The sequence below is a fragment of the Cibotium barometz genome, chromosome 48 (genome assembly GCF_041138505.1).
Source record: "Cibotium barometz isolate CiBa-2024 chromosome 48, ASM4113850v1, whole genome shotgun sequence".
NCBI classification, from domain to species: domain Eukaryota; kingdom Viridiplantae; phylum Streptophyta; class Polypodiopsida; order Cyatheales; family Cibotiaceae; genus Cibotium; species Cibotium barometz.
Window position 1 is genome coordinate 35557170 of NC_141093.1, and position 27917 is coordinate 35585086.

Here is a 27917-nt window from a genome sequence, read left to right on the forward strand (position 1 = left end):
GATTCACATCACATCTATCCATCCATTCATTCACATTTATCTGATTCACATCACATCTATCCATCCATTCATTCTCATTTATCTGATTCACATCACATCTATCCATCCATTCTTTCTTTTATAAAAATCAACTTCAGTGGAAATAACACTTATAAAAATCCCTTTATACATCTATTTATGCATAAATTCAATTTTAAGAAAAATAACACTTTTTTGAAATAAAATAAAAATAAATTCCTTTATGCATCTTTCTATGCATAAAATCAAAATTGATGAGAATAACTCTTTTGAAATAAAAATAAATTCTTTATGCATCTTTCTATGCATACAATCAAAATTAATGAGAATAACTCTTTTGAAATAAAAATAAATTCTTTATGCATCTTTCTATACATACAATCAAAATTGATGAGAATAACTCTTTTGAAATAAAAATAAATTCTTTATGCATCTTTCTATGCATAAAATCAAAATTGATGAGAATAACTCTTTTGAAATAAAAATAATTTCTTTATACATCTTTCTATGCATAAAATCAAAATTGATGAAAGTAACGCTTTTATACTTTTAAAAAATCAATATGCATCTTTCTATGCATAGAATTTAATTTTAATAAAAATAACACTTTTATAATAAAAATATTTCTACTATGCATTTTTCTATGCATAGAATGAAAATAACACTTTTAGAATACATAAACGATGGGGATTACTCTTTTTGAATAGTAAAAGATAAAACTTATTTCACAAAATTTAAGAAAATTTTGCCATAACCTCCTTTGTATAGTTGACCATTTTTCAATTTTTCCTATTCTTAAGTTACTTAAAAATCAACCCCAAATGGTTTAAAGCATTCTAAACTAATCAAATTTCACTTTTAAAAGAGAAACAATATGAAAAGTTTAATTCCAACAAATAGATTACTTATCTAGGATAAAGGAAGGCTGAATTTAAGAAGAAGAGAGGGGAAAAGCCTTTCCAGCAAGGCATAGCATCATTTTACATTTTAAAACAATACAAAAATTAGAAAACCATTAAAAGGAATAAGAAAAAGTAAGATTTTTAACTTACATGAATTTCTGGGAGCTTTCCTTTGGCTTGATGGTTTGAGGGATCTACCCTTGTTTGCAACAAGAGTGGCCACCAATTCTTTAGAAGAGGTAATGGTCATAAACTAATGAATTATTAATAAATTTATAGTTTTTGACTCTGGGGAGAAGTAGAGTAACAATGCATAAAACACTATTATCCATTTACAAAGGGGGAGGCTTTATTTATAAGAAAAAGTGAGCCTCTAACCAAGCAAACTGATTCTAGAATTTTTCAGATCAGTTTGGTCAATTTTTTTACCACTTTTAGGTCAGTTTAGCTTACTTTTTGGATCTAGTCGAAGCAAGAGAGAGAAGAGATGAAAATATCTCATTATTTGTAAGTTTAAAACTCAACCACACATGTGAAATAGGTGCCTCCTTCATGAGGGGAAGTCTCCCACACTGAGGTGTCAAAAATGCATCATTTCTCTAAATCTCTCTTCTTTTTTAACTAATATCCTTGTCCTTAGTCAACTCTTCATCTTATGTGAGTATTTACTCATTTTGGGAGATTTTATTTATTTCTTCAATTTATCTCCTCCCTACATTTGGATTAATCTAATCGGCCCCTCTGAACCTTAATCTAAAATTTTTCAAAAAACTAGACCCTTAGGATAAGGCCTTTTGAACATATTATAATTGATTTCTAATGCACCTTCTAAAAATCTTTTCAAACTTCTGTTTCGGGGGAATTTATTTTAATAAGAAGAGATATTTTTTCATCCAAAAATATCTTAAAATTGAATTATCTCTCTCTAGAATATTTTCTCTCTCTAGCTTAAAACATTGTAAAACAAGATCTTTCTTTTATTTCAGAGAGGGGAATAATTATAAGATCAGAAGGGGAGGTTCTTACTCCTATACACCTCAAAAACCGGAGGGAGGAATCTTACATCCTACCCCACTTAAAAAACGCGAGATATCCTCATCTCTCGCAACATTAGAGGACAATTCATTTCCTTAAGATCCAAGTGATTCTGGGGTTCCTTATAGTTTAGAGAACTTAACAGAATCCAAGGATAAAGATCCCTTATATAATTGAATTATCTCTCTCTAGAATATTTTCTCTCTCTAGGCTAAAACATTGTAAAACAGGATCTTTCTTTTATTTCAGAGAGGGGAATAATTATAAGATCAGAAGGGGAGGTTCTTACACCTATACACCTCAAAAACTGGAGGGAGGAATCTTACATCCTACCCCACTTAAAAAACGCGAGATATCCTCATCTCGCAACATTAGAGGACAATTCATTTCCTTAAGATCCAAGTGATTCTGGGGTTCCTTATAGTTTAGAGAACTTAACAGAATCCAAGGATAAAGATCCCTTATATAAAACTCATCATTAGATAACAATTCACTCAGATCATAACATTCTAACCCTTATCACAATAATGGTTTATTAGACCGAAATTTCTATCTGAATAGTCCATGAAAATTTTCAATTTTACAGATTTTTAATATGACACCCCTTAACTTGATCCACTGGGTTAAGTGTTAACAGCAGCAATCTGCTAGTACAATCCAAGGATAAAGATCCCTTTTATAAAACTCATTATTAGATAACAAGTCACTCAGACCATAACATTCTAACCCTTATCGCAATAATGGTTTATTAGACCGAAATTTCTATCTGAACAGTCCTTCATGGAAATTTTTAATTTTACAGATTTTTGATTTAACACCCCTTAACTTGATCCACTGGGTTAAGTGTTAACAGCAGCAATCTGCCCAGTACAATCCACACTAATCTCATAGTGATTTGCTGAAGTCATTAACGTCATTCCAACTACGAACATCATCACAGGGACTCGTCCCATTCATCCTCATGTGGTTTTGCTCAGTTTAATACATTTCAATCAAAATTCAGGAATCATTATTTTTCAATCAAAATCCAATTCAACTCATCAGTTCTCAACCAGAATTTTAAAATCATATCAACCACATTCGAATTCATCATCTGGACAACATTTTAGCTTATAATTTCAGGATCTTAGATTTACTCGTATATACTGCTAGTAAAGAGCTGCAGTTATACCCTCGATATATACGGGTAGTCACGGTCCTTGGAACTATAAGGTAAATACTATCACGGTCCTGGGAACTATAAGTAAAATACCATCATGTCTAGGCCTCAAGCAAGTCAGGGATTCCATATAATTGCGGTACTTCCATCTGGAGACCCAATTACCAATTTACGAATTTCAGTTTGAATATCAATTTGTATGAATTTTATCACACAATTACAACCCTTTACTACATAAATTTTTGACATTTTTGGCTTCTCCGTTGATCCTCATTAGCCAATTTGCTCTGATACCAGCTTGAGATCCCTTACCCCACTGTGCAACGAATTTGGGGATGCTAGCAGCGGAAGTAGCACTTCTTGCACGGGGCAGGGACCCACACTTGGGGCCTCGCCCACGGATATCCAGACAAGAGACTAATCCATTGGTTCTTCTGAAACCGAACTCGGAAAAACTTTCCTTGCCCAGAAAGCACGGGCGATTCCTCCAGGATAACTTTTCTCTAACGTAGTCAAAAGCCTGAACTAACTGAACTGATCTGACCGAACCCGTAAGTCCCATAGTCAGATCAGGGAAAAGATTGTACTTGGATCATAGAGACCAATGCTTTTTTTTTCTCATTGAGAGGCACAGCCATTGATTCTTTTCCATAGAGCAATTTTTATCTAGGATTTACCTCATCTATCGTACTATACAAAAATTGAGTCTCGATTTACGGATCCATCAGTCCAGCAGCCTAACCCCATCCACTGCCATGGGTTAGCCAACCGCCCATCAACCACTGTAGTGATGGGATCCAATTAGAAATTTGGTTAGGGTTTGTCCCGAGTAATACCAAGAAAAAGAGTTCCCAAGTCCCTTAGCTGGATATTCATGCAAACATAAAACTAGTCACACCACTTACACACCTAATATGAACTTGCCTTTTTCATAGATTCAACAATCTTTAAAACAATCATTTAATGAAACCATAGTGTTACTGATCATAATCCTCTAATTATCCAGTTGAATCCTAATTTCAAATTCATTTCTTCAAATCGGTGTACCTATGGCATCATTGGCAACCAGAATGCTCACCACCTGTTCACTAAAGGGCCTTTTCAATAGTTCCTAGTTCATAGTACCCGACAATATAATCACATAAAAATATCCAGATGGAATCTCCGTTGAAGATCAGCAAGATCAACCAACAGATCCATATAAAAGAGCCATGGACTCATCCGTTAAGGACCACCAAGGTCAATCAACCAGATCCATGCCCGAATTTAGAAAACAACTCTTACTCCTTGTTCCAATATCTTTCCCGACGTACTTGTGGGTATCTTCGGCGACCCAGAGCTTGAGCACCGTATTGTCAGCACCCTCTAGGATCCTTCACAGGTCACCTAGCGCTTTACTCATAGGCCGCTTCCTTGGTCCCTCATCCACTGTACCAGAAGCTCACCATTTAAATCAAATCGAGGCTGGTCAAGACCTCGACCGACCTTGCTTACGCAAGATGTCCTCCATTGACTCTCCGTTAGCAGTTGCAACTTTAACAGATAAGTCTCCACGACCTCAATCTCACAAGATGGTCAAAATGCTTTCCCAACATTCTTGACATATAACCGTCATTTAAAAACAGATTTCACATATAAATACAGTTCTAATAATATTTCCATCTTTTGTGATTACTCCGCATCCTTTCACATTAGTCCCCATCTTTTCTCATCTTACCACAATTTTATTTTCTTCATCGATCCCTATCACATCACATCATTCCCACATCAAATCACATCACATCATTCCCACATCAAATCACATCCAATCGCATCATCCACACATCAATCCACATCATCCATACATCCATCCACATCAACCACATCAATCCATACATCCATCCACATCATCCATACATCCATCTACATCAATCCACATTATCCACACATCCATCCACATCTTCCATACATCCATCTACATTATCCACACATCCATCCACATTATCCACACATCCATCCACATCTTCCATACATCCATCCATATTAATCCACATCATCCATACATCCATCCACATCAATCCACATTATCCACACATCCATTCACATCATCCACATGATCCATACATCCATATCAATCCACATCATCCATACATCCATCCACATCAATCCACATTCATTTCATAAGTATTCTCATTCTCATCTAATCACATCTTTTTCTATCTCATCACTTACTTCCTTATTTATCCTCATCAGGTCTCATCCACTTGCATCTAAATCTCATCACTTCACCACTTATCGTTCATTCACATCCCCATTCACATCACATCACATCTATTCGCATCCCTTATCATTCATTCACATCTCGATTCACATACTAATACATTCATTCACATCCTATATCATTCATTCACATCCCGATTCACATGCTAACACATTCATTCACATCCTATATCATTCATTCACATCCCGATTCGCATGTTTACATCCTGATTCACATGCTATCACATTCATTCACATTCCTTATCATTCATTCACATCCCGATTCGCATGTTTACATCCTGATTCACATGTGCTATCACATTCATTCATATCCCTTAACATCCTTTATCATTCATATCTATCCAATTTACATCACATCTCATCGTCTCAATTCTCGTTCATATCCCCATCATGTTTACATCCACATGTATTCTCCCACATACATCCACATGTATTCTCCCACAAAGATCCACATCCATACTTATTACATACACATCCATATCTATCCTTTCACATACGTCCACATCCATACTTATCACATACACATCCACATCTATCCTTTCACAAACATCCACATCCATTCTTTCACATACATCCACTTCTACTCTTCACATACATCCACTTCTATCCTTCACATACATCCATATCCTGGCCACCAATTCTTTAGAAGAGAGAATGGTCCTAAACTAATGAATTATTAATAAATTCATAGTTTTTTACTCTAGGGAGAAGTAGAGTGACAGTGCATAAAACACTATTATCCATTTACAAAGGGAGAGGCTTCATTTATAGCAAAAAGTGAACCTCTAACCAAGCAAACTGATTCTAAAATTTTCCAGATCAATTTGGTCAATTTTCGACCATTTTTAGGTTAGTTTAGCTTACTTTTTGAATCTAGTTGAAGCAGGAGAGAGGAGAGATGAAAATATCTCATTATTTGTGAGTTTAAAACTCAACCACACATGTGAAATAGGCGTCTCCTTCATGAGGGGAATTCCTCACACTGAGGTGTCAAAAATGCATCATTTCTCTAAATATCTCTTCTTTTTTAACTAATATCCTTGTCCTTAGTCAACTCTTCATCTTATGTTAGTATTTACTCATTTTTGGGAGATTTTCTTTATTTCTTTAATTTATCTCCTCCCCCTACATTTGGATTAATCTAATTGGCCCCTCAGAACCTTAATCTAAAATTTTTCAAAAATCTGAACCCTTAGGATAAGGCCTTTTGAATAGATTATAATTGATTTCTAATACACCTTCTGAAAATATTTTTGAACTTCTGTTTCGAAGGAATTTATTTTAATAAGAAGAGATATTTTTCCATCCAAAAATATCTTAAAATTGAATTATCTCTCTAGAAGATTTTCTCTCTCTAGGCCAAAACAGGATCTTTCTTTTATTTCAGAGAGGGGAATAATTATAAGATCAGAAGGGGAGGTTCTTACACCTGCACACCTCAAAAGCCGGAGGGAAGAATCTTACATCCTATCCCACTTAAAAAATGCGAGATGTCCTCATCTCGCAACATTAGAGGACGATTCATTTCCTTAAGATCCAACTGATTCTGGGGTTCCTTATAGTCTGAAAAACCCAACAGAATCCTAGGATAAAGATCCCTTATATATAACTCATCATTAGATAACAATTCACTCAGATCATAACATTCAAACCCTTATCACGATATTGGTCCATTAGATCGAAATTTCTATCTGAACAGTCCTTCATGGAAATTTTTAATTTTACAGATTTTTGATTTGACACCCCTTAACTTGATCCACTGGGTTAAGTATTAATAGCAACAATCTGCCAATACAATCCACTAATCTCATAGTGATTTGCTGAAGTCATTAACGTCATTCCAGCTACGAACATCATCAAAGGGACTCGTCCCATTCATCCTCATTGTGGTTTTGCTCAGTTTAATACATTTCAATCAAAATTCAGGAATCATTATTTTTCAATCAGAATCCAATTCAACTCATCAGTTCTCAACCAGAATTTTAAAATCATATCAACCATATTCGAATTCATCATCTGGATAGCATTTTAGCTTATAATTTCAAGATCTTAGATTTACTCGTATATACTGCCAGTAAATTGCTGCAGTTATACCCTCGGTATATACGGGTAGTCACGGTCCTTGAAACTATAAGATAAATACCATCATGTCTAGGCCTCAAGCAAGTCAGGGATTCCATACAATTGCGGTACTTCCATTTGGAGACCCAATTACCAATTTTCGAATTTCAGTTTGAATATCAATTTGTATGAATTTTATCACACAATTACAACCCTTTACTGCTTCTTCATAAATTTTTGACATTTTTGGCTTCTCGGTTGATCCTAATTAGCCAATTTGCTCTGATACCAGCTGTAAGATTCGTGACCCCACTGCGTAAGGAATTTTGGGATGCTAGCAACGGAAGTAGCACTTCTTGCGCGGGGCAGGGTCCCACACTCGAGGCCTCGCCCATGGATACCCAGACAAGAGACTAATCCATCGGTTCTTCCAAAACCAAACTCGAAAAAAGTTCCCTTGCCCGGAAAGCACGAGCGATTCCTCCAGGATAACTTTTCTCTAACGTAGTCAAAAGCCTGAACTAACTGAACTGATCTGACCGAACCCATAATTCCCATAGTCAGATTAGGGAAAAGATTGTACTTGGATCATAGAGACCAACGCTTTTTTCCTCATTGTGAGGCACAGCCATTGATTCTTTTCCATAGAACAATTTTTATCCAGGATTTACCTCATCTATCGTACTATACAAAAATTGAGTCTCGATTTATGGATCCATCAGTCCAGCCTAACCCCATCCAGTGCCATGGGTTACCCAACCGCCCACCAACCACTGTAGGGATGGTATCTAATTAGGAATTTGGTTAGGTTTTGTCCCGGGTAGTATAAGGAAAAAGAGTTCCCAGGTCCCCTAGCCGGATATTCATGCAAACATAAGACTAGTCACACCACTTACACACCCAATATGAACTTGCCTTTTTCACATATTCAATAATCTTTAAAACAATCATTTAATGAAACCATAGTATTATTGATCATAATCTTCTAACTATCCAATGTGAATCCTAATTTCCAATTCATTTCTTCATCAGTGTACCTATGGCATCATTGGCAACCAGAACGCTCATCACCTGTTCACTCAGGGGACTTTTCAATAGTTCCTAGCTCATAGTACCCGACAATATAGTCACATAAAAATATCCAGATGGAATCTCCATTGAAGATCAGCAAGATCAACCAACAGATCCATATAAAAGAGCCATGGACTCATCGGTTGAGGACCAACAAGGTCAATCAACCAGATCCATGCCTGAATTTAGAAAACAACTCTTACTCCTTGTTCCAATATCTTCCCCAATGTACTTGTGGGTATCGGCGACCCAGAGCTCGAGCACCATATTGTCAGCACCCTCTACGATCCTTCGCTCATCATAGGCCGCTTTACTCATATGCCGCTTACTTGGTCCCTCATCCTCTGTACTACCAGAAGCTCACCATTTAAATCAAACCGAGGCTGGTCAAGACCTCGGCCGACCTTGCTACACGAGACGTCCTCTATTGACTCTCCGTTAGCAGTTGCAACTTTAATAGATAACTCTCCATGACCTCAATCACAAGACATTCAAAATTCTTTCCAAGCATTCTTGACATAAAACGCGAGATGTCATCATCTCGCAATTTTAGAGGACAATTCATTTCCTTAAGATTAAACTGATTCTGGATTCCTTATAGTCTGGAGAACCCAACAGAATCCTGGGATAAAGATCCCTTATATAAAACTCATTATTAGATAACAATTCACTCAGATCATAACATTCTAACCCTTATCACAATAATGGTTTATCAGCCCGAAATTTCTATCTGAATAGTCCTTCATGAAAATTTTTAATTTTACAGATTTTTAATTTGACACCCCTTAACTTGATCCACTGGGTTAAGTGTTAACAGCAGCAATCTGCCAGTACAATCCACTAATCTCATAGTGATTTGTCGAAGTCATTAACGTCATTCCAGCTACGAACATCATCACAAGGACTCGTCCCATTCATCCTCATTGTGGTTTTGCTCAGTTTAATACATTTCAATCAAAATTCATGAATCATTATTTTTCAATCAGAATCTAACTCAACTCATCAGTTCTTAACCAGAATTTTAAAATCATATCAACCACATTCGAATTCATCATCTCTGGATAGCATTTTAGCTTAAAATTTCAAGATTTTAGATTTACTCGTATATATTGCTTGTAAAGAGCTGCAGTTATACCCTCGGTATATACGGGTAGTCGCGGTCTTTAGAACTATAAGGTAAGTACCATCATGTCTAGGCCTCAAGCAAGTCAAGGATTCCATACAATTGTGGTACTTCTATCTGGAGACCTAATTACCAATTTACGAATTTCAGTTTGGATATCAATTTGTATGAATTTTATCACACAATTACAACCTTTTACTGCTTCTTCATAAATTTTTGACATTTTTGGCTTCTCGGTTGATCCTCATTAGCCAATTTGCTCTGATACCAACTTGAGATCCCTTACCCCACTGTGCAACGAATTTGGGGATGCTAGAAGCGGAAGCAGCACTTCTTGCACGGGGCAGGGACCCACACTTGGGGCCTCGTCCACGGATATCCAGACAAGAGACTAATCCATTGGTTCTTCCGAAACCGAACTCGGAAAAACTTTCCTTGCCCGGAAAGCACGGGCGATTCCTCCAGGATAACTTTTCTCTAACGTAGTCAAAAGCCTGAACTAACTGAACTGATCTGACCGAACCCGTAAGTCCCATAGTCAGATCAGGGAAAAGATTGTACTTGGATCATAGAGACCAATGCTTTTTTTTTCTCATTGAGAGGCACAGCCATTGATTCTTTTCCATAGAACAATTTTTATCTAGGATTTACCTCATCTATCGTACTATACAGAAATTGAGTCTCGATTTACGGATCCATCAGTCCAACAGCCTAACCCCATCCACTGCCATGGGTTAGCCAACCGCCCATCAACCACTGTAGTGATGGGATCCAATTAGAAATTTGGTTAGGGTTTGTCCCGGGTAGTACCAAGAAAAAGAGTTCCCAAGTCCCTTAGTTGGATATTCATGCAAACATAAAACTAGTCACACCACTTACACACCTAATATGAACTTGCCTTTTTCATAGATTCAACAATCTTTAAAACAATCATTTAATGAAACCATAGTGTTATTGATCATAATCCTCTAATTATCCAGTTGAATCCTAATTTCAAATTCATTTCTTCATCGGTGTACCTATGGCATCATTGGCAACCAGAATGCTCACCACCTGTTCACTAAAGGGCCTTTTCAATAGTTCCTAGTTCATAGTACCCGACAATATAATCACATAAAAATATCCAGATGGAATCTCCGTTGAAGATCAGCAAGATCAACCAACAGATCCATATAAAAGAGCCATGGACTCATCCGTTGAGGACCACCAAGGTCAATCAACCAGATCCATGCCCGAATTCAGAAAACAACTCTTACTCCTTGTTCCAATATCTTTCCCGACGTACTTGTGGGTATCTTCGGCGACCCAGAGCTTGAGCACCGTATTGTCAGCACCCTCTAGGATCAGGTCACCTAGCGCTTTACTCATAGGCCGCTTCCTTGGTCCCTCATCCACTGTACCAGAAGCTCACCATTTAAATCAAATCGAGGCTGGTCAAGACCTCGACCGACCTTGCTTACGCAAGACGTCCTCCATTGACTCTCCGTTAGCAGTTGCAACTTTAACAGATAAGTCTCCACGACCTCAATCTCACAAGATGGTCAAAATGCTTTCCCAACATTCTTGACATAAAACCGTCATTTAAAAACAGATTTCACATATAAATACAGTTCTAACAATATTTCCATCTTTTGTGATTACTCTGCATCCTTTCACATTAGTCCCCATCTTTTCTCATCTTACCACAATTTTATTTTCTTCATCGATCCCTATCACATCACATCATTCCCACATCAAATCACATCACATCATTCCCACATCAAATCACATCCAATCGCATCATCCACACATCAATCCACATCATCCATACATCCATCCACATCAACCACATCAATCCATATCATCCATACATCCATCCACATCAATCCATATCAATCCACATCATTCATACATCCATCTACATCAATCCACATTATCCACACATCCATCCACATCTTCCATACATCCATCCACATTATCCACACATCCATCCACATCTTCCATACATCCATCCATATTAATCCACATCATCCATACATCCATCCACATCAATCCACATTATCCACACATCCATTCACATCATCCACATGATCCATACATCCATATCAATCCACATCATCCATACATCCATCCACATCAATCCACATTCATTTCATAAGTATTCTCATTCTCATCTAATCACATCTTTTTCTATCTCATCACTTACTTCCTCATTTATCCTCATCAGGTCTCATCCACTTGCATCTACATCTCATCACTTCACCACTTATCGTTCATTCACATCCCCATTCACATCACATCACATCTATTCACATCCCTTATCATTCATTCACATCTCGATTCACATACTAATACATTCATTCACATCCTATATCATTCATTCACATCCCGATTCACATTCATTCACATCCTATATCATTCATTCACATCTCGATTCGCATGTTTACATCCTGATTCACATGCTATCACATTCATTCACATTCCTTATCATTCATTCACATCCCGATTCGCATGTTTACATCCTGATTCACATGTGCTATCACATTCATTCATATCCCTTAACATCCTTTATCATTCATATCTATCCAATTTACATCACATCTCATCGCCTCAATTCTCATTCATATCCCCATCACGTTTACATCCACATGTATTCTCCCACATACATCCACATGTATTCTCCCACAAAGATCCACATCCATACTTATTACATACACATCCATATATATCCTTTCACATACGTCCACATCCATACTTATCACATACACATCCACATCTATCCTTTCACAAACATCCACATCCATTCTTTCACATACATCCACTTCTACTCTTCACATACATCCACTTCTATCCTTCACATACATCCATATCCTGGCCACCAATTCTTTAGAAGAGAGAATGGTCATAAACTAATGAATTATTAATAAATTCATAGTTTTTTACTCTAGGGAGAAGTAGAGTGACAGTGCATAAAACACTATTATCCATTTACAAAGGGAGAGGCTTCATTTATAGCAAAAAGTGAACCTCTAACCAAGCAAACTGATTCTAAAATTTTCCAGATCAATTTGGTCAATTTTCCAGATCAATTTGGTCAATTTTCGACCATTTTTAGGTCAGTTTAGCTTACTTTTTGAATCTAGTTGAAGCAGGAGAGAGGAGAGATGAAAATATCTCATTATTTGTGAGTTTAAAACTCAACCACATGTGAAATAGGCGTCTCCTTCATGAGGGAAATTCCTCACACTGAGGTGTCAAAAATGCATCATTTCTCTAAATATCTCTTCTTTTTTAACTAATATCCTTGTCCTTAGTCAACTCTTCATCTTATGTTAGTATTTACTCATTTTTGGGAGATTTTCTTTATTTCTTTAATTTATCTCCTCCCCCTACATTTGGATTAATCTAATTGGCCCCTCAGAACCTTAATCTAAAATTTTTCAAAAATCTGAACCCTTAGGATAAGGCCTTTTGAATAGATTATAATTGATTTTTAATACACCTTCTGAAAATATTTTTGAACTTCTGTTTCGAATGAATTTATTTTAATAAGAAGAGATATTTTTCCATCCAAAAATATCTTAAACTTGAATTATCTAGGCCAAAACAGGATCTTTCTTTTATTTCAAAGAGGGGAATAATTATAAGATCAGAAGGGGAGGTTCTTACACCTGCACACCTCAAAAGCCGGAGGGAGGAATCTTACATCCTACCCCACTGAAAAAATGCGAGATGTCCTCATCTCGCAACATTAGAGGACGATTCATTTCCTTAAGATCCAACTGATTCTGGGGTTCCTTATAGTCTGAAAAACCCAATAGAATCCTAGGATAAAGTTCCCTTATATATAACTCATTATTAGATAATAATTCACTCAGATCATAACATTCAAACCCTTATCACGATATTGGTCCATTAGATCGAAATTTCTATCTGAACAGTCCTTCATGGAAATTTTTAATTTTACAGATTTTTGATTTGACACCCCTTAACTTGATCCACTGGGTTAAGTATTAATAGCAACAATCTGCCAGTACAATCCACTAATCTCATAGTGATTTGCTGAAGTCATTAACGTCATTCCAGCTACGAACATCATCAAAGGGACTCGTCCCATTCATCCTCATTGTGGTTTTGCTCAGTTTAATACATTTCAATCAAAATTCAGGAATCATTATTTTTCAATCAGAATCCAATTCAACTTATCAGTTCTCAACCAGAATTTTAAAATCATATCAACCACATTCGAATTCATCATCTGGACAGCATTTTAGCTTATAATTTCAAGATCTTAGATTTATTCGTATATACTGCCAGTAAATTGCTACAGTTATACCCTCGGTATATACGGGTAGTCACGGTCCTTGAAACTATAAGGTAAATACCATCATGTCTAGGCCTCAAGCAAGTCAGGGATTCCATACAATTGCGGTACTTCCATTTGGAGACCCAATTACCAATTTTCAAATTTCAGTTTGAATATCAATTTGTATGAATTTTATCACACAATTACAACCCTTTACTGCTTCTTCATGAATTTTTGACATTTTTTGCTTCTCGATTGATCCTAATTAGCCAATTTGCTCTGATACCAGCTGTAAGATTCGTGACCCCACTGCGTAAGAAATTTTGGGATGCTAGCAACGGAAGTAGCACTTCTTGCGCGGGGCAGGGTCCCACACTCGAGGCCTCGCCCATGGATACCCAGACAAGAGACTAATCCATCGGTTCTTCCAAAACCAAACTCGAAAAAACTTCCCTTGCCCGAAAAGCACAAGCAATTCCTCCAGGATAACTTTTCTCTAACGTAGTCAAAAGCCTGAACTAACTGAACTGATCTGATCGAACCCATAATTCCCATAGTCAGATCAGGAAAAAGATTGTACTTGGATCATAGAGACCAACGCTTTTTTCCTCATTGTGAGGCACAACCATTGATTCTTTTCCATAGAACAATTTTTATCCAGGATTTACCTCATCTATTGTACTATACAGAAATTGAGTCTCGATTTATGGATCCATCAGTCCAGCCTAACCCCATCCAGTGCCATGGGTTACCCAACCGCCCACCAACCACTGTAGGGATGGTATCTAATTAGGAATTTGGTTAGGTTTTGTCCCGGGTAGTATAAGGAAAAAGAGTTCCCAGGTCCCCTAGCCGGATATTCATGCAAACATAAGACTAGTCACACCACTTACACACCCAATATGAACTTGCCTTTTTCACATATTCAATAATCTTTAAAACAATCATTTAATGAAACCATCGTATTATTGATCATAATCTTCTAATTATCCAATGTGAATCCTAATTTCCAATTCATTCCTTCATCGGTGTACCTATGGCATCATTGGCAACCAGAACGCTCACCACCTGTTCACTCAGGGGACTTTTCAATAGTTCCTAGCTCATAGTACCCGATAATATAGTCACATAAAAATATCCAGATGGAATCTCCATTGAAGATCAGCAAGATCAACCAACAGATCCATATAAAAGAGCCATGGACTCATCGGTTGAGGACCAGCAAGGACAATCAACCAGATCCATGCCTGAATTTAGAAAACAACTCTTACTCCTTGTTCCAATATCTTCCCCAATGTACTTGTGGGTATCTTCGATGACCCAGAGCTCGAGCACCATATTGTCAGCACCCTCTACGATCCTTCGCTCATCATAGGCCGCTTTACTCATATGCCGCTTACTTGGTCCCTCATCCTCTGTACTACCAGAAGCTCACCATTTAAATCAAACCGAGGCTGGTCAAGACCTCGGCCGACCTTGCTACACGAGACGTCCTCTATTGACTCTCCGTTAGCAGTTGCAACTTTAATAGATAACTCTCCATGACCTCAATCACAAGACATTCAAAATTCTTTCCAAGCATTCTTGACATAAAACGCGAGATGTCATCATCTCGCAACATTAGCGGACAATTCATTTCCTTAAGATCAAACTGATTCTGGGGTTCCTTATAGTCTGGAGAACCCAACAGAATCCTGGGATAAAGATCCCTTATATAAAACTCATTATTAGATAACAATTCACTCAGATCATAACATTCTAACCCTTATCACAATAATGGTTTATCAGCCCGAAATTTCTATCTGAATAGTCCTTCATGGAAATTTTCAATTTTACATATTTTTAATTTGGCACCCCTTAACTTGATCCACTGGGTTAAGTGTTAACAGCAGCAATCTGCCAGTACAATCCACTAATCTCATAGTGATTTGTTGAAGTCATTAACGTCATTCCAGCTACAAACATCATCACAAGGACTCGTCCCATTCATCCTCATTGTGGTTTTGCTCAGTTTAATACATTTCAATCAAAATTCATGAATCATTATTTTTCAATCAGAATCTAACTCAACTCATCAGTTCTCAACCAGAATTTTAAAATCATATCAACCACATTCGAATTCATCATCTCTGGATAGCATTTTAGCTTATAATTTCAAGATTTTAGATTTACTCGTATAAACTGCTTGTAAAGAGCTGCAGTTATACCCTCGGTATATACGGGTAGTCACGGTCTTTAGAACTATAAGGTAAGTACTATCATGTCTAGGCCTCAAGCAAGTCAGGGATTCCATACAATTGTGGTACTTCTATCTGGAGACCTAATTACCAATTTACGAATTTCAGTTTGGATATCAATTTGTATGAATTTTATCACACAATTACAACCTTTTACTGCTTCTTCATAAATTTTTGACATTTTTGGCTTCTCAGTTGATCCTCATTAGCCAATTTGCTCTGATACCAGCTGTAAGATCCCTGACCCCACTATGCAACGAATGTGAGGGTGCTAGCAGCGGAAGTAGCACTTCTTGCGTGGGGTAGGGTTCCACACTCGGGGCCTCGTCCACGGATATCCAGACAAGAGACTAATTTATCGCACTTCTTGCACGGGGCAGGGTCCCACACTCGGGGCCTCGCCCACCCCACGGATATCCAAACAAGAGACTAATCCATCGGTTCTTCCAAAATTGAACTCGGAAAAACTTCCCTTGCCTGGAAAGCACGGGTGATTCCTCCAAGATAACTTTTCTCTAACGTAGTGAAAAGCCTGAACTAACTCAACTAATCTGACCGAGCCCGTAAGTCCCATAGTTAGATCAAGAAAAAGATTGTACTTGGATCATAGAGACCAACGCTTTTTTCCTCATTGAGAGGCACAACCGTTGATTTTTTGCCATAGAACAATTTTTATCCAGGATTTACCTCATCTATCGTACTATACAGAAATTGAGTCTCGATTTACGGATCCATCAGTCTAGCCTAACCCCATCCAGTGCCATGGGTTACCCAACCGCCCACCAACCACTGTAGGGATGGGATCCAATAAGGAATTTGGTTAGGTTTTGACCCGGGTAGTACCAGGGAAAAGAGTTCCCAGGTCCCCTAGCCGGATATTCATGCAAACATAAAACTAGTCATACCACTTACACATCCAATATGAACTTGCCTTTTTCACAAATTCAACAATCTTTAAAACAATCATTTAATGAAACCATAGTATTATTGATCATAATCTTCTAATTATCCAATTTGAATCCTAATTTTCAATTCATTCCTTCATCGGTGTACCTATGGCATCATTGGCAACCAGAATGCTCACCACCTGTTCACTCAGGGGACTTTTCAATAGTTCCTAGCTCATAATACCCAACAATATAATCACATAAAAATATCCAAATGGAATCTCCGTTGAAGATCAGCAAGATCAACCAAGAGATCCATATAAAAGAGCCATGGACTCATCCGTTGTTGAGGACCAGCAAGGTCAATCAACCAGATCCATGCCTGAATTTAGAAAATAACTCTTACTCCTTGTTCCAATATCTTTCCCGATGTACTTGTGAGTATCTTCGGCGACCCAGAGCTCGAGCACCATATTGTCAGCACCCTCTAGGATCCTTCGCTCATCATAGGCCGCTTCCTTGGTCCCTCATCCACTGTACCGGAAGCTCACCATTTAAATCAAACCGAGGCTGGTCAAGACCTCGGCCGACCTTGCTACATGAGACGTCCTCTATTGACTCTCCGTTAGCAGTTGCAACTTTAATAGATAGGTCTCCAGGACCTCAATCACAAGACAGTCAAAATGCTTTCCCAGCATTCTTGACATAAAACAAGAGATGTCCTCATCTCGCAACATTAGAGGACAATTCATTTCCTTAAGATCCAACTGATTCTAGGATTCCTTATAGTCTGGAGAACCCAACAGAATCCTGGGATAAAGATCCCTTATATAAAACTCATCATTAGATAACAATTCACTCAGATCATAACATTCAAATCCTTATCACAATAATAGTCGATTAGACCGAAATTTCTATCTGAACAGTCTTTCATGAAAATTTTCAATTTTACAGATTTTTAATTTGACACCCCTTAACTTGATCCACTGGGTTAAGTATTAACAGCAGCAATCTGTCAGTACAATCCACTAATCTCATAGTGATTTGCTGAAGTCTACGAACATCATCACAGGGACTCGTCCCATTCATCCTCATGTAGTTTTGCTCAGTTTAATACATTTCAATCAAAATTCAAGAATCATTATTTTTCAATCAAAATTCAACTCAACTCATCAGTTCTCAACCAGAATTTTAAAATCATATCAACCACATTCGAATTCATCATCTCTGGACAGCATTTTAGCTTATAATTTCAAGATCTTAGATTTACTCGTATATACTGTCAGTAAAGAGCTACAATTATACCCTCGGTATATACGGGTATAGTCACGGTCCTTGGAACTATAAGGTAAATACCATCATGCTTAGGCCTCAAGCAAGTCAGAGATTCCATACAATTGCGGTACTTCCATCTGGAGACCCAATTACCAATTTACGAATTTCAGTTTGAATATCAATTTGTATGAATTTTATCACAAAATTACAACCCTTTACTGCTTCTCCTCGCCCACGGATATCCAAACAAGAGACTAATCTATCTGTTCTTCAAAAACTGAACTTGAAAAAAGTTTCCTTGCCTGGAAAGCACAGGCGATTCCTCCACGATAACTTTTCTCTAACGTAGTCAAAAGCCTGAACTAACTGAACTGATCTGATCAAGCCCGTAAGTCCCATAGTCAGATCAAGGAAAAGATTGTACTTGGATCATAGAGACCAACGCTTTTTTTCTCATTGAGAGGCACAACCATTGATTCTTTTCCATATAACAAATTTTTATCTAGGATTTACCTCATCTATCCTACTATACAGAAATTAAGTCTCGATTTATGGATCCATCAGTCTAGCAGCCTAACCCTATCCAGTGCCATGGGTTAGCCAACCGCCCGCCAACCACTGTAGTGATGGAATCCAATTAGGAATTTGGTTAGGTTTTGTCCTGGGTACCAGGGAAAAGAGTTTCCAGGTCCCCTAGCCGAATATTCATGCAAACATAAAACTAGTCACATCACTTACACACCCAATATGAACTTGTCTTTTTCACAGATTCAACAATCTTTAAAATAATCATTTAATGAAACCATAGTGTTATTGATCATCATAATCCTCTAATTATCTAGTTGAATCTTAATTTCCAATTCATTTCTTCATCGGTGTACCTATGGCATCATTGGCAACCAAAACGCTCACCACCTGTTCACTCAGGGACCTTTTCAATAGTTCCGAGCTCATAGTACCCGACAATATAATCACATAAAAATATCTTGATGGAATCTCCGTAGAAGATCAGCAAGATCAACCAACAGATCCATATAAAAGAGCCATGGACTCATCCGTTGAGGACCAGCAAGGTCAATCAACCAAATCCATGCCCAAATTCAGAAAACAACTCTTACTCCTTGTTCTAATATTTTTCCCGACGTACTTGTGGGTATCTTCGACGACCCAAAGCCTGAGCACCGTATGGTCAGCACCCTCTAGGATCCTTCGTCTCGCAGGTCACCTAGCACTTCACTCATAGGCCGCTTCCTTGGTCCCCCATCCACTGTACCGGAAGCTCACCATTTAAACCGAAGCTGATCAAGACCTCGACCGAGCTTGCTACGCGAGACGTCCTCCGTTGACTCTCCGTTAGCAGTTGCAACTTTAACAGATAGGTCTCCACGACTTGAATCATAAGATGATCAAAATACTTTCCCAACATTCTTGACATAAAAGAATCATTTAAAAACAGATTTCACACACATCAATCCACATCATCCATCCACATCAATCCACATTGTACACACATCGCTAATAAAAAAAGCAACCTACTAAGATCTCCTCCTCCATAAAGAAATTCTTATCACCAAGATACACATGCCGAAATTCATAAAAGAGACCATTACCTTAGATGATACCCCATTGGAAGGATGCAACAAGAGATCATATGTCTTAGCGCTACAATCAGACCCATTGAAGGTCATCTTTTGGGTGCATGTTCAACCCCAAAACCCGAGGATAGTGTTCCAAGAATAACTCCCTCTACCCTTAATATGGTTAATATAAAAATACTTGCTCCCACTTGCATGTATAGCCTATTTGGCTGGACGCCAAACCTACGTTAAGACATCCCTTCAACCATCTCATCACAATTGGCCACCATCTAGTGCCTAAACTGAAATTTACCAAACATTTATGCTACCCAAACGCAAATAAGCTTCTCCTTGGAAAGAGAACCTTACAAAATAGAGCTAGCTACCATGCAACAATAATGATGATGTTAATCATTGACTTTCAACATAAATTGGACATGGAAAGTGCTCAAGGTTACATTGTTTAACATCTTTAAGTGTTGAGAAAATCATCGGCTTCGTATTCTATTTAATAGCTTGCTTGTATGGTTTGGAGAAAACAGTCACCTTCACACTCTATATAAAAGTCGGCTTCTAAAATTGGAAGAGGAAATCTCTCTTGGACCTATAATAGGACACGAGATAGTCTACTTTGAGAACAAATATTGTTTGTTTCAAATTATCTTTTAATCAATTTTAGAACCAAAAGGAAGTCACAAGTAATATAGCAATTGCATGCCAACAACGTTGCAAGAGCAATAGCAGCAATAAATTTTAAGAAACATTCTTGTTTGGTATACCATTCATAGAACAGCTACCTATCACAGCTCCTCTCTCTCTCACCTTGTTAAAATTTATCCCATTCCATGGCTTTTTTTGAGTGTGTCCAATAAGAGATACGGCCAGCCTTCACAGCTGAGTAAAGCAGTAAGTGCTGGTAACAGCTGAGTAAAGCACTAAGTGCTGTAATCTAGAAAGACACTGCCAATTACACTGCACGCCCTGTTTAGAATCACTGCAATGTGACCATGCACCGTACAACGGAACACAATGGCTACAGTCAAGTTTTGGTGGATCAAGTACAGAAGCCAGATGCCAACAGACACAAAATTCCTAGCTTGATAAAGAGTAGCTTTGAGAGCAGTGCTTTTACAGACACAGTCAGCCCCACATCAAGAGACAGAAACAAGTCCGTAGAGCTACACTGTGCTAAATCATTTAGCTAGCTGGTACGACTGTCATTACGCAAAGCATACAACACCATGCTTACACCTACATACTAAAACAACAAACCAAAGGTTTTCTTCTCAAAAAAACTCACATCCTGCCAGTGAAGCATGCAGGAAGTCCAGATGTTAACCAGTAAGTATTAGTGTTCCAGTTGTGCCCATCCTGTCACGGCATGTTGATCATTTGTCTAATGAAACCCTGCATTACAAGGTTTTAATTATCATCTAAAAATGTGAGCTTTATCATTGTTTGAGCAAATACAAGCTCATGTAAGGAGGTGACCATATTGTTTTCTGAGATATACACATCAGGCTAGCTTTCCATGACATGGCTTTCATGGCATATGCTTGGTACTCTTGAGAGAAAACCTGTGAGGGAACAAGTAAATAATTGTTCAGAAATAAAAAAGAACTGATCTTGCTTTTGTACAAAAGACAACCTCCAATCGTCTTCATAAACCCAAATCAGTCCCACCCCTCCCCCCCCCCCCCAAAAAAAAAAAAAAAAAAAAACCAAGCCAAAATAAGAAAACACAAATCCCCAAAGAGCAACAAATGAGATAACACTTACCAAGTTTCCTGAAAGTTTTAGAAGTTGGTTACAGATACACCCCCTTAAATGGGTGATTATCGAGGTTTCCACCGTCTGACTGATGTGTATTTGGTACAGCAATATCATATACACTACATCTCTGCACTCCAGTACCAATGACACTATACAAACAGGAGACCAGTTGCCTGTCAAACTTGGGCTTGAAAAGCAGCTACTAACCTATTCCACCTGCATTTCCAGTTATTAGATCCAATGGGGTTGAGGCTGGATCAAGCTCCCAGCAGCCTTCATGCATCCCAGCCGCTTGTTCAGCCGTGAGTCTGTAAGCAGGGACCCGATGTGAAAACCTTCTGAGATCCTGAGAGGAGATCCACTCTACATACTCTTCCCCAGGCTGCCTTTGAAAGAGTGTCTTGAACCCATCAAGCTTTACAAGTTTAGAAACCTGCACACCTGCCTCATCATTGAAATCTGTAATGACCTCCACCATTACATAACCAGTTTTTTCATCTTTGACTTTCAAGCTGTCCCAGTCCTTGTATAAAGCCCATATATCCCCCTGCCGAGGGTAGATTTTAAAGCCTCCTCTTTGACCCTTCTCAAAACTCATCAGATGTGAGTATGTGTTGATATGCTCACTAATGAGTGCCCTCCCAAGTTTGAAATCCCCACATGTAATTGAGAAGCCAGAATCTATCCATGCCAGTGTCTCATCAGAGGAGGACCGTGGCTCTAGCCAAGCAATTTGTATCTTGAATGGCTGAGCTGAGAGAACCTTGTTGACCCTTGCATAGTATCTGGGCATTCCATCATCGTCGTCATAAGCAGCCCATATTTGACCTGGTGAGAAATGATTTTCTGTACGATCCTTGTCAAACTCATAGAATTCTGCATCTGGCACAGTTATAGCATCATCAACCACAGGCATCGAGTTCAAGTCCATGACTATTGCATGCTTGGACAACTCAATGTTCACACAGGAAGAAGGGCTTCCTGGCAAGGACCCTCTCAAAAAAGCCTCATTTCTGCCCAAGTCCTGAGGTGGCTTTGAATTTCCCCTTTCCTTTGCCATGGCACGATCTCCATCTCCTGTTACATTTCTTCCATTCAACAAAACCTCTGTGTCTTCCTTTACCTTCTTAACAGAGGGCGAGCCCTCTTGTGTATCGTGGTCAAGTGTGGCGGTACTCCTCTTGCCCCTTGGTGATTTACGGCTTGCCAATGCAGGGTTTCCCACACCCATGGTTTTACTTTTATCAACAACATCCTGATCTTCTTGTGAGTCCCTGTTCTCCTTCCCTTGACTATTCGGATTACTAGATTCAGGTGATTTAGATAGGACAGTCTTACCTGGGCTTACTTTTGGCCTGGATGCAGTCCCCTGGCCTGACTTCGGTAGCTGATCCGCACCGTCTACTGCCACCTTTCTTTCCTTCTCTGCTGATAGCTTCTGCTCAATCACCCCTTTTGATTTAGCTATTAAACGATCAAAGACTTCCTTAGCATGTGCAGCCGCTTCGGCTTTAAGCTCCTCCTTCGACTTCTTTTTCTGACCCTTTGGCTTCTGCTCTGGGTGGTTCTGTGCCTGGACTTCCGGAGTTTGCTTCTTTGCCCTTGCTTGAACTTCTGGAATCTCCTTTTTATCCCTCACTTGGACTTCAGGAGTCTCCTTCCTCGCTCTCATAGGAACCATTGGAGCCGTCTTCTGTGCCCCATCATTTGGAATTGGGTGGGCCATGGGCCCCACATTGAGATTTCCAAAAGGGACATTTCCAAAAGGCCGCCATGGGAAACTATCATTCCTGAATGGAGGCTTGAATTCATTGGTATGATCATCCATCCTCAAGCTGTGTTTCTCTTGTGGCGGCGGCCATAATACTGTTCCACTGACAGGTGCAATCTCTTTAGCTGAGAATGGCTTGTAGCAGATGGGACAGCATAATATTTTGTATAAATAAATCCTCTGATACTCTAGCTGCATCTTGCATGATGGGCATGAAGTCCAGAAAGTCATTGCATCTGGCATGGGGGGCACAATCGGAGGTGGGGGGCGAGGTTTGGGAGGCGCCGGTGGAGGTGGCGGTGCAGGCCGAGCTTGAGCTTTCCGTTGAGGTTGTGGCACAAATGGGGGCGGATTATTAGGTGGAGGCGGCTTGCTTACATTGTTGAAACCATTTGTAGAATCCTTCTGATGAGAAACCCGAACACTATGAGGCGACATCTTGCCATGGCATCTCATGTCATAAGCCACCTTTTTTCCCTTGTCAGAGAGGACAGCCCAAGCTTCCGAGATGTGTTTGAAAGCAGCCTCAGCACCCACAGACTTGTTTTTATCAGGATGCAGGAGCAGTGCAAGCTTTCGGTACTGTTTTTTGATGGTACCATCATCAGCCATGGGATCAACCTGCAGGATACCATACCAGTTGGTCTCCCCACCCTGCAACTTGTTCTGCGCTACGATGTGAACGTCCAGGACTGATATGAACTGAGGGATCCCTTCTAGCTCAGGAAAAAGCTGCCTTGCTTTGTGAGCAAACTTTCTCGCGCCAACAAAGTCGTGCTGCAGAAATTTCGCCTCTGCTATCCCCTTTGATCTAAAAGCTTCATCTTTATTGCACTCCATGCCTTTCTTGCCCCTTTCTCTGAGCTCTGCATACCAAAATGCAAAAGAAATGTCACAAACAAAGAGCTGGTTAAGCATGGAAAGGTCTTAAACAGGGTTGAACCCTAACCCTAAACGAAGAAGAACTTCCATTTTGTGGAAGCTGGAAAGCCCTAGGCTTCGAGAAGCCCAAAATGCAAGCTATAGGAGCCCCCCATAAGAGCGATCCAGCGAATACTGCAGAAATCAAAAGAAGAAACAGATCGGGAAGGGGTGGGAAAAAACTTACACATTCGAAAAGCTTGCGATGGAAACCGAAAAATCAAGCAGAATGGAAGGCTCGGTGATGAAAACGTGGTGCAGAAAAAGCCTTCTCAGCAGGCCACAGCCATAGCCGCAGCCGCATCCATAGCCAACTTGGGTCTCTGTGCAGAAAAACCCTAACAGGAGGCTATCGCCATAGCCAGAAAGCTAGCTTGCAGGTCCCCAAATGTCCCCCAATAAAAACTGCATAAAAAAGTGCTTCGACCACCCAAAACCTGAACTTTACTCCGCCCACCTAAGTGTGAACCCAAAATCCTTAATCACAGTTTAATCTCTTGACGTCATCAAAATAAATCCTCTTTCTACTCTTTTTGGCCCTTAATACAGGTCACTTACTCTTTATGTGTTTGTTGGCAGGGTTCACACCCCCAACACTCCTTTCTCCCAGCACTCACAACAAGCAATTGCAACCGTTCTTTTCGTGTTATTTGTATCTTACCGTTCAAACACTTAAGACTATGCTCACAAGAGATCCAATGTGACAACTACTAACAGACGAGGTTTGCAGACCCACTCTTCTTTGTTCTCGACAAGCCAATCAATGAGAAACTATTAACATTTCACAACTTCTCTAATGTTTTTCAACCCATTTGCAAGGTCTCAGCAAAGCCCCTCGCCCAAAACATTTGCCCCTCTACATCCACATGTTCGCTTCTAACCTTTCACCTCATCCCCACCACCTACGTAGCTATTCACGTTGGGACATATAACACACCTACCCACTATCTACATAGAGCTTTAGTGTCGACACCATTCTTGCACAAAATCACAATGGCACACACGTGAGGCCAAGTTGAAGGGTCTTCTAAACAAAGATTCATAGAAGTTAGCTTTCATGGTTGATGGCATCCGAAGCAAGGCACAAAAGCCCCCCACAACAAATTAGAGTCGAGGGTAATGAAGTTGCCACCACCACCAATGATCTAGAAAATCAACCTCTATTGTTGATGGTGCCTAGAGAGTGGGGTATGTCTAATGAACACACATTACACTTGCATGAAGCACGGTTCATACTATATGAAACCACCCCTTCTACATGGGAAATGCACAAGAAGAAGGGTATCCAAGGTTTGAAGCACAATCTCCAAGGTGGAGGCTAAGGCTCTAACTACTAGGCTAAGGTTCCAAGTTCTAACTACTAGTGGACACCTACCAAATACGATGCAGCTTGAGACACTTATTACCCACGAATTTTTTTTAAATGGGGGGGTATATAGAAATGCTATGTCAAAGGTCTTTCACATAAATTTAAAGTAGGGCATATAAAATGGAGTTGGAGAGGAATCCAAACAAAGGAAACTTGACCATATGGATTTGAAGCAACATCTATGGTTTTAATAGAGTCCAAGGCATGGAAGAGCATCTCACAGAAAATATCGCAAGTGATTATCGAGATTCAAAGATGTAACCTGCATGGTTGATGTCATCTAACAATTGGGAGATGACAATCTTGGAATCCACTTGCATTGCAACACAATTCATACCATAGGATAATCCCTTGTGCATGGAAAGTGACCACATGATTCTCCAAGTGAAGGCCAAGATTAAGGCTTTAATCACAAGGAGAATGCCTAGTGGACCATCCTACCACATTTTCACCACACTCAAACGTGGCCCATAACACTTCCCTACCACTACACCACATTTTCCATCACCAAATGTGGCACCATCGAGAAAGAATTCACCTACCCTCCATTTTCCTAGTTTTCAGAGTTATTGTAGGTACTCTCCACTTACTAAGTTTTTAGGGCTTCATACTTGTTATGTATTTCATGCACATTTGCCTTTTTTACTTCCAGCGAATTTTTTGAAGAACTCATCTATGTCAACCTTTCCCTCCCCTTACATTCCCTACACTTTTCCATGCCCCTATCTATTGGCATACCTCTACTTTAGTAATCTATGTAGATAACATTAATATTATTACATGTCTTAACAATATTATCCTCCTGAACAATGCTTGTCGTTATGTAATAAACTTCATTTGCATTGAAAGTTGACAAGCTTATCTATCTCATAATGTGCTTTCTCAAGCTTGTTAACAAGTTATCTAGTCATTATGTTGTTCCTTAAAGAAGTGTATTTTATTGCATTCTATGTCAATCATTTAAAAAAAATATCTTACTTTGAACACTCAACAAGTATGTGACTCTATAATTCCTCAAGGAGGTGGGCCTTGAAAGTCAAATGTGGCCTCTTAGATAGTTCTTAGGCCCATGGTTAGAGAATCACAAGCTCCATGGATTTGTCTCCGTTTTACAAGTGCTTTTTCTAGAAAGAAGCAAAACCCTCTTCGAGAGAACCTTATACAAGTTTTTCATCAAATTGGTTAAAATTTGCATTGAACAACAAATTCATGGGAAAGGAAGCTGTGAAAATCAAAGTTATGTTTACTCTATGCTCATTATTGATTATCTTTTATAGGGGTGTACACATGCACATGTTTTTGTGTGTGTGGTTGTGTTCTTGTATGTGTGCGAGGGGTGTGTTTGTGTGTGCATGTTTTCCACATATACACATACACATTCACACACATATACATACACATGCACACATATACACATACACAATTCAGGGAATTTAATGTACTTACTTGTACTATGTCAAATGCCCAAAAAGTTGGCTTTACATATGCTAAAATAGAGATTATTAGTGAATAGTACCTTCTTTCCAACATATCGATGAGCATCCTTATCATGAATATTACTATTTTCCTTACAACGGTCAAAACTAGTATGAGCTTTAAAATTTGTTTATTACTTCTTTTGCTTGAAGTGACCATTTGATGTTGACAATCCTTTATACTTTGTACATTTCCATGCATTGTTGTGAGTGTTTGTAGGTGCATGTGTAAACCCTCCTTGGAGTGCACCCATGCGAAAAGCAATAAAGGAGCCATGAAACTATATAGTAATAAATAAGTAGTTATTTTTGTGCAAATGAAAGCACTATTACATTATTTTAAAATTAAAATATTTATAGAGACATGGGTCACCTAAAAGTAGTTAAAATATTTATAGAGACATGGGTCACCTAAAAGTAGTTAAAATATTAAAATATTTAACTACTTATTTTAAATAAGTAGTTATTTTTGTGCAAAGAACTATTACATTATTTTAATATTAAAATATTTATAGAGCCATGGGTCACCTAAAAAGCATATTACAAGCATAGTATGCACTGACTATTTTGTATCATTGAAAGAGCATAAAGAGGAAAAAAGACTTCTGCATTGATCATGAGCATTTTTTGTTTTACCCTATCTTTTAACATTTGACTTCAAAATCAAGAAATAACATTGGCTTGAAGTAAATTGTTTTTGAATGCAAAGATAAATTTTT

At 38.6% G+C, this 27917-nt stretch overlaps 1 protein-coding gene across 1 annotated transcript; it reads right to left on the minus strand.

Annotated features, from left to right (window-relative positions):
* Window positions 1–20961: 20961 nt before the first annotated feature.
* Window positions 20962–24809, minus strand: LOC147611118 (uncharacterized). The gene is made up of 3 exons (XM_086785778.1): window positions 24542–24809; window positions 21669–24299; window positions 20962–21466 (listed from the first exon to the last, which is right to left on the minus strand). The coding sequence occupies exon 2, from the start codon at window positions 24271–24273 to the stop codon at window positions 21865–21867; it is 2409 nt and encodes an 802-aa protein (XP_086641904.1). The 5' UTR covers window positions 24274–24299; window positions 24542–24809; the 3' UTR covers window positions 20962–21466; window positions 21669–21864.
* Window positions 24810–27917: the final 3108 nt, after the last annotated feature.